We start from the raw sequence: 8,045 nt of genomic DNA, 5'->3' as shown, positions 1-8,045 counted from the left end.
TCTCCCTCTCCCTCTCCCTCTCTCTCTCTCTCTTTCATTTGTAGCACTGTGTGTTCAGTAACCTCATTGCAGTTGGTACGAATGAATTTCTATATCTGTCTGTTCTTGCTTTTTTGGAAATGTATCGTTTACTGCGGGTCGATAGTTGAAATTCCGATGTCAGTGGGTGGCTATGGTCACTAAGCATTTGTTGTTGCTGTTGTTGTTGTTGTTGTTGTTGTCGTTTTAGTCCCTTGACCAGATTTGATGCCGAATATTTGTAAGCTACGTTGAAAATGTGTCAATGTGGTGGCACAATAAGTGAACATCATACACTTAAATATATACAAATGTTCAGATAATCCGACTTCTGTCCAAGATAAATGGGTATTTTCCCCGTCAAAATCAAGACAAATGAACAGGCTGCACTAATAACTCTATACTTTATACGTATTTCCAAAACTTGACCAGCGCCTGATTCCATCATGCCGTGATACATTTATTACATGTATTTCCTTTAAGAGATTATTTCATCATAGTATTATTTCATAATATTATATATATAAATATATCATTACTATATTTGTTTCTTTGTAATGTAAATAAAATCGCCATGAATAATGTTTTGATTGAAAGCCCAGACAAACTTTATATCATTATAAATGACCAAGTAAAAATATATATATTCCTGTGTAGATTATACTGAACAAACATTGATCAAAAGCACACAAAATGTAAATTTGCAGTGTCCAAGGACTCTTAATAAGCTTTGAATGGAAATTTTGCAAACTGAGCCCAAAAATATGAAATTATGCAATTCTGTTAATTTTAACAAAGAATGATAAAGGAAAATAATCAGAAATTATGCAAAAAATGACCAAATTTTGCTAAATTATGCGGGGTGCATAAAACCACGGGGACAGAAATATGACTCACAGAAGTCAAAAAAGCCTATCGCACTCCACACACCAACATACGTCCTGACCACACAATGTCACACGACACATATATAGTAGCTTTTTTTATAGTAGAGGTTTTACGGCGCTCGCAACAGCATAAGGTCATATGAGCGCCAAGGGGTGGGTGTCAACAGAGAAGTCTTTACAGGGAATCAGACTTAGACTGCGCACCTCTCTAGCTTCAACAGCACAAAGTCTGCTTCGACTATCAAGGCACCCCAAAATAGCAGGTCATAAGAAAGTGACAAACATACAAAAGAAGTAGAGGAAAATGACAATAGTAAGGATCAGGAAAGAAAAAGCAGCAGTTCCCTGTTGTAGATCAGGCACAGTTATGAGCGTGACATGAGTCAGCCTATTTACCATTCTACTATGCTTGAACGAGAAATGTCCCCTTTTTGGGAATGGCCTAAAGACACTACAGTCAGTGGCACTGCCCCGGGGGGTAAAAACGAAGTAGACTGAGGATGCCTGGCTGGGTGAAAAAATTGAGAAAGCAGCGAGTTACACCTGCAGCAGCAAACTGACACACATGGGATGTCAAAACAGGACCTCACGTCTTCTGCCTGTGATGGTAAAGTGTTCAGCTGCTACACCACAGATGCCGATATGCAATGTACATTTCAGAACTCTACTTTCTCAAGGCATCCAAAACATGAGGTGGGCAAGTTATACAAGAACCTGTTTCTAACAAAATGACGTCACAAGGTGCAGAGATCACTTCATCTCTAGGTTCAGGGGTCACTACATTACGAGGTTCAGGGGTCACTACATTACAAGGTTCAGGGGTCACTACATTACGGGGTTCAGGGGTCACTACATTACGGGGTTCAGGGGTCACTACATTACAAGGTTCAGGGGTCACTACATTACGAGGTTCAGGGGTCACTACATTACGGGGTTCAGGGGTCACTACATTACGAGGTTCAGGGGTCACTACATTACGGGGTTCAGAAGTCACTACATTACAAGGTTCAGGGGTCACTACATTACGAGGTTCAGGGGTCGCTACATTATGAGATTCAGGGGTCACTACGCCACAAGATAGAGAGGTCTCTACTGAACTGGAAGAGCTGGAGTCTGTATTGCTGTCAACACAATCCTTCAAGTCCGCTATTGAGTTGAGGTTTGAGCTCTGCACGATATTCCAGTCAAACTGAACTTTTGTCTGAGGCTTGCACCTAACAGAATGGACCCTCTGCGGCCTGTTGAGCTCATTGCTCCATGCTTGTACCGAGCAGATGGCCCGGGGAGCACTGGAACATCTCTCCAAGTTTGATACAGCGGCGGCCCTGCTTTCGCAAGCAGCTGCAGGAAAACACAGCAAACTAGCGTCCTCTCTCGTCGACCCATCTGTACATCTCCTCACATTCTCATGAGGCGTACTCTTCATTTTCGGAGCAGTGTACTGTGGCCATTTCGGATCCCCCGGTGAGTTTAGATTTATACGCGACCCTGAGCTCCTCTGTCCGTCCCGGCAAGGTAAAACTGGCGGGACAAGAGACAACGCTTCCGTGACTTGTAAGGGAGCGCCGTCTAACATGTCCTCACCACCTTCAGCCTGCGGACCAGAACCGCAAGCTTTCAGGTGGGTCAGAGAGTCAGGGCTATCACTGCCCCTGCCCCTGCCTTGACCAGAACTGCAACTTTTCAGATGGGTCATGGAGTCAGGGCTGCCCTTGCCTTGACCAGAACGGCAAGCTTTCAGATGGGTCATGGAGTCAGGGCTGCCCCTGCTTTGACCAGAGCGGCAAGCTTTCAGATGGGTCATGGAGTCAGGGCTGCCCCTGCTTTGACCAGAACCGCAAGTTTTCAGACAGGTCAAGGAGTCAGGGCTATCACTGCCACTTCCCCTGCGGTGACCAGATCCATCAGAATCTTCTGAGTCCCTCGAGGAACTTACAACTCTCTTGGGAACAGTACAGGCCGGAAGTCTTTCCTTCAAGTTCTCTATATCACGAGAGCATTCATTGAAACTAACTGCACCTGCATCCTGTGGGCTAAAGTGAACATCTGCCGAGGCCAAAGTCAAATTTAGAGGATTCACATCAGGGCGTAAACTCAAAGAGTGGGACGTCCCCAGGACTTCAGATCGGCTGCCCACATCCAAACTTGAACGGAGACAAAGCATGAAGCTGCTGTCCGAGGTGCCATCTAAATCCACAGCGGGCTCACCACCGCGCAGACTTGTACAGCCACTCGAGCCAGGCAGTGACGGTAAGGAAGACACTTTGTGGTGGTCAGTGTTCATTAAACTCTCAGAGGGGTGCACTAAGTCACAGTCCAGTAAGTTAGCACAAAAATTGTCGTTTTGGTCTACACTTTCTTGCTCACCTTCACTTGTGTGAACATTCTCCGACAGAACGCATTTACTCCTTGCATTATTGACGCCAGCAATGTCTTCTTCCTTTGATTTATCTTGGGACGATGAAATCCTTTCAGCAGAAGGATTGCATCCGCTTCTGCTTTTCAGCTCTCTGGCCCATGCTGGTAAGCAGATGTCCTCGTAATTGGAACAATGATCACCATCTTTCTCAACACCTGTCCCTGTCTCTGTCCGACGTCGGAAAGCTGGAGCGTGGCGGACTTTCATGTGCTCGGGGAGACCAATGTTCGAGGAGCCAACGTCAGTCTTTGAGGTTTCATCTGCAGGATTCGAGGCGCCAGGATTTGTCACTGGGGCGCCACCAGCCATATCTATCATTTTGGCATCTGGTCTTGTCAGCGAGAGTGGATAAGTCTGCTTCAAAATTCTTCTCCCCGCAGCAGGTCTCGAACTCTCGCCAACACTATGCCTGTCACGCTGCCTACTACTAGCCGAGATGTCTCCCTCTTGACCTACATTCACATAAGTCAGCCGCGTGACAAGATCCTCGTTCAAACCAATGTGAATGTCTCGGCTCGTGAGGTGAGGCCTGGGAGGAGGAGGAGGCCTACACATTCGCATGTACTCCTCCTCCTCTTCATCTGCCTGCCTCTCTCCTTTCTCCATCACAGGCATCGGGCCATGGTGTGTGGGCGTGGTCCCCATGGCTGGGCCAGAATTGTGTCTGAAAAACAGAAAAAAAAATGGAAAACGTACTTGTAGATTAAAGATTTTAGTAAAGAAAAGATGATTAACATAAGCATATGTGTCACAACACGGTGGAATTAGGCACTCATCAATTTTGGGGCATGTGGCGTTATTTTTATCATCTGAGAGCTCGTTCATTCACTGTGCTCTCAATTAAAAAAAACAACCCAATATGTATCTTGAAAAGAAGTCGAGATATTTGCAACTGAAGGAGATGGGGGTTGCCTGATTTCAGAGGAAAAATTAGTGAGAAAATGGCCACCAAATTTTGGCAACTTCAGTATCTTGAGACTCCTTGAAAACTGAAAATCTACATAAGATGTGCCTTTAATCAATGTTTTTCAGTAAAATTCACATAGATGTGTGTATTCATAATATAGACATAACGGTACTGAACCAAAAAGCAAAAAATTGATAAAAATTGCCAAACTCGCGAAAAAATGTGTTGATCTTCGATTTCGATATTTTGACGAGCGCCTGATTTCACCATGGTGCGTCATATTTGTTTTAGTAAGAGTTTTACAGCACCTGCAATACAAATCGGTCGTTCAAGAGCTGAAGATTAGAGGTATTACTAGAGAACATCATAACAAAGGAGAAGAGATAAGGACAATAGATGTTTGATAGGAGGCTATGGACTGCTTGCCTGCCTCTATCACATGTGTTCGCCCTTCGCTGGCGAAGATGACCTTGACCTCATATCACTAAAGGGGTGGGGTGTGTGCGGAGATGGCTGATCAGGCCGATCTTCACTCGGATATGTCTGTTTGCAGTGTGGGGGGCAGGGGATGTTTGGGGCTGAACTAGGCTGGAAGGTAGGGCTCTCTCTGTCTTTTTCTCAGCTGCTGTCTCCATTCTTTATTTCTGATGCGCCTTTCTTCAAACTTGACGACTCCAGATCTTACAACGGAGAGCCAACCTGCGCTGCCTTTATCACAGACAGCAAAGGGCTTACACACTAGGTATTGGCCTGTTGACCTCCTGACCTCCTGACCCAAGGATAGCAAATGTCCTGTCTGTTGTTTGACCTTCAGTTGGCTGTTGCCTATCGTCTCTGCACAGCAAGTTCATATAAAACCTTACACATGAGCACGTTACGGCACTTACTGTGTTTCATGATACTCTAAAGTATCGAATAAGCGTCTCCCCCGCGCTTATTAATCTTCAGTTTTTTTGCGCGCGCACCCCCCCCCCCCCACCCCCCGCTCTTTATTCCATACCCCCCTGCTTGCCATGCCTGACAATCACGTGAAACACTATTAATATCTAGAATCTAGATATCTCAATGAAACTTCTTTTTTTTTTGTGAATGAAAAATTACCCTCAGTATTAGTACCACCGATATCGGGTTGGCTACCTCAATTTTGTGCATTAAAAAAACTTTTGTACATTTTTGTGCATTTTAACAACTTTTGTGCATTGGTTTGTATTTTTTATTGAAACTCCTTCGTTCCTAAACGGGAAAAGTTGTCACAGTAACTTACTAAAATCACTAAAATTTCATGACCCCAGGGCGTACGGATAGAGTTAAGTGATTTAAACGGCAGCGCTGCTCACAGTGCCTTGCTGTTTCACGAGTTTGTTTGTTTTAGTAGAGCTTTTACGGCGCTCGCAACTGCATAAGGTCATATGAGCGGCAGAAGATTAGAGGTGTTACAAGAGAGTAACAAACAATAAAAAAGAAGGAGGGGAGATAAGGACGATAGATGTTTGATAGGAAAGAAGAAGCAAACCACACCAGAGCACCTGCCAACCACCCACTGTCTCATGTGTCTTGACACAGACGCGCTCTGAGCAGCTCTGATATATTGCTACCTTTCTGCACATCACATTTCTCTCTCCTTTTTCCCTGACCACTTACATTTCAATCCTTTTTTTTAAATTGGTGTCACTGAATAGTTTTTTTTTTTTTTTTTTTTTATCTATATAGGCCCTACTTGCTATGGTAGCAATTTGGGAAGGCAGTACATTATAAAAATAAACAAGTTGATAAGAAAGGCATCAAGAACAATTGGTAGAGACCTAAGTAACTTTGAATATCTGCACAAGACAAACGTTCTTAAAAAGGCGGAAATAATGTTTAGTGACCATAGTCACCCACTGACATCGGAATTTCAACTATCGACCCGCAGTAAACGATACATTTCCAAAGAAGCAAGAACAGACAGATATAGAAATTCATTCGTACCAACTGCAATGAGGTTACTGAACACACAGTGCTACACATGAAACAGAGAGAGAGAGAGAGAGAGAGTGAGAGAGAGAGAGAGAGAGAGAGAGAGAGAGAGAGAGAGAGAGAGAGAGAGAAAGAGAGAGAGAGAAAGGGAGAGAGAGAATGTTTTACGGAGCGGGTTGTCCCAGCACGTGAGAAATGTATTTACTTGGCCTAATGTCCTGTCTTGTTGTGCGTTTGCGTGAGTGAACTTTAAGTCTAACTTTTGTAACATCTACTGCCATTGTTAACGACCAAGACATGTTTCTCCCAGCGAAATGAATAAAGACTGTCTCTGTCATGTCACACATACAGGTCTTATTAAATTTATATATTTCTTCATTATCTTTTTGTGAGACCACCCATGAGGTAAAAAAAGCAGTCACAAATTATTTGCGTCCGGAGTCAAAATTATTAGCGGACTGAATCAGTTTTTAAAATTTATAGTAGAGGGTTTTACGGTGCTCGCAACTGCATAAGGTCATATGAGCGCCAAGGGGTGGGTGTCAACAAAGAAGTCTTTACAGGGAATCAGACTTACTCTGCTCACCTCTCTAGCTTCAACAGCACAAGGTCTGCTTCAACTACCAAGGCAACCCGGAATTAGCAGGTCACAATAGAGTGACAAACATACAAAAGAAGTAGAGGAAAATGACAATAGTAAGGATCAGGAAAGAAAAAGCAGCAGTTCCCTGTTGTAGATCAGGCACAGTTATGAGTGCGACATGGTGAATCAGCCCATTTACAATTCTACTGTGACTGAATGAGAAATGTCCCCCCTTTGGGAATGGCCTAAAGACACTACAGTCAGTGGCACTGCCCTGGGGGGTACGGAATCAGCCAAGCGGACTCCACTGCATGAACAAAAAAAAACTAAATCTACCTGGACTCCCGGCCACTGTTAGTAATATCCGCGTACACTTGCGTGGCTGCATCAGACTGGGGAGATCTTTCGGGTCGGACGACAGGAAGTTTGGGCAGCTCTCGCTTAGCTCTCTTTGGAATGTGCCCTTCCGCGGGAAAAGGAATGTGTCCCCAGCTTCCATCCACAGCTGATCGAGCTGGTGCTGGAGTAGTGGGGTTACCTGGTGAAAGTGATCATAGGGTATAGATCTGTCCCCCGTCGTTTTAGGCAAGAAAAATTCTGAAATTATGCAAAATGAGCCCAAAAATGCGAAATTATGCGATTCTCTTAATTTCAACAAAGAATGATAAAGGAAAATAATTAGAAATTAAGAAAAAAAATGATCAAATTTTGCTAAATTATGCGGTTGCATAAAACCATGGGGATAGGGTATAGGTTGAACGCCCCAATCAACACTGTTGGGTTATTTAAGAGGCCAGACTTCAGAGTTTAACGTCCATCTCCAAAAGGACCGAGCTAAGTGGAAAATTCATGAACAGTGCCTTTCCCAAGGACACAACATCAAATGGACCGAGCTGAGGCTCGAACCCCCCGAAACCCCTGAACCCGCAATTTCATGAACGAGTCCAGTAGCCTAACCACTAACTGAAAGATTTAATTTTTTTAACTCCAGAAAATACAGTCAAATTTGTCCAAGGTGGCCAGGACAAGTGAGCGTCTTTGACAGCTGGGACATCAAACAGCGACATCATAATTATAATGTCAAAAAAAAACTCGCCACAGATGAAGTTGCAAGTTGACTTTTTAACTGGTGATTATCTTATACAGGTCATACAAAGGTGGCTGTTTTAGCAGGTTTAACTGTATTAGAATTTATCATCATTGCCAGCTACTTGATATCTCTGTAAACCGACAACAAAGATCGGTCCCTCCCTCCCTCCCTCGGTCCCTCCCTCC

The 8,045-nt window shown here is 44.0% G+C and overlaps 2 protein-coding genes across 2 annotated transcripts in view; one reads left to right on the top strand and one right to left on the bottom strand.

Moving 5' to 3' along the window:
* The window catches only part of LOC101852349 (C-C chemokine receptor 1-like protein 1), a 78,923-nt gene that overhangs the window by 46,799 nt on the left and 24,079 nt on the right, over nucleotides 1–8,045 (top strand). The gene's annotated exons all lie outside the window — the stretch shown is intronic.
* LOC101851668 overlaps nucleotides 1,315–8,045 on the bottom strand; it is a gene marked incomplete in the record, with an annotated part of 23,850 nt that continues 17,119 nt past the window's right edge. Inside the window, 2 exon segments of the mRNA XM_005106107.3 lie at nucleotides 1,315–3,988; nucleotides 7,107–7,308. Coding sequence (XP_005106164.3) covers nucleotides 1,570–3,988; nucleotides 7,107–7,308 — 2,621 coding nt within the window.

This window comes from Aplysia californica, unplaced genomic scaffold (genome assembly GCF_000002075.1).
Source record: "Aplysia californica isolate F4 #8 unplaced genomic scaffold, AplCal3.0 scaffold00513, whole genome shotgun sequence".
NCBI classification, from domain to species: Eukaryota; Metazoa; Mollusca; class Gastropoda; order Aplysiida; family Aplysiidae; genus Aplysia; species Aplysia californica.
This window is presented reverse-complemented; position numbering and strand designations above follow the sequence as displayed.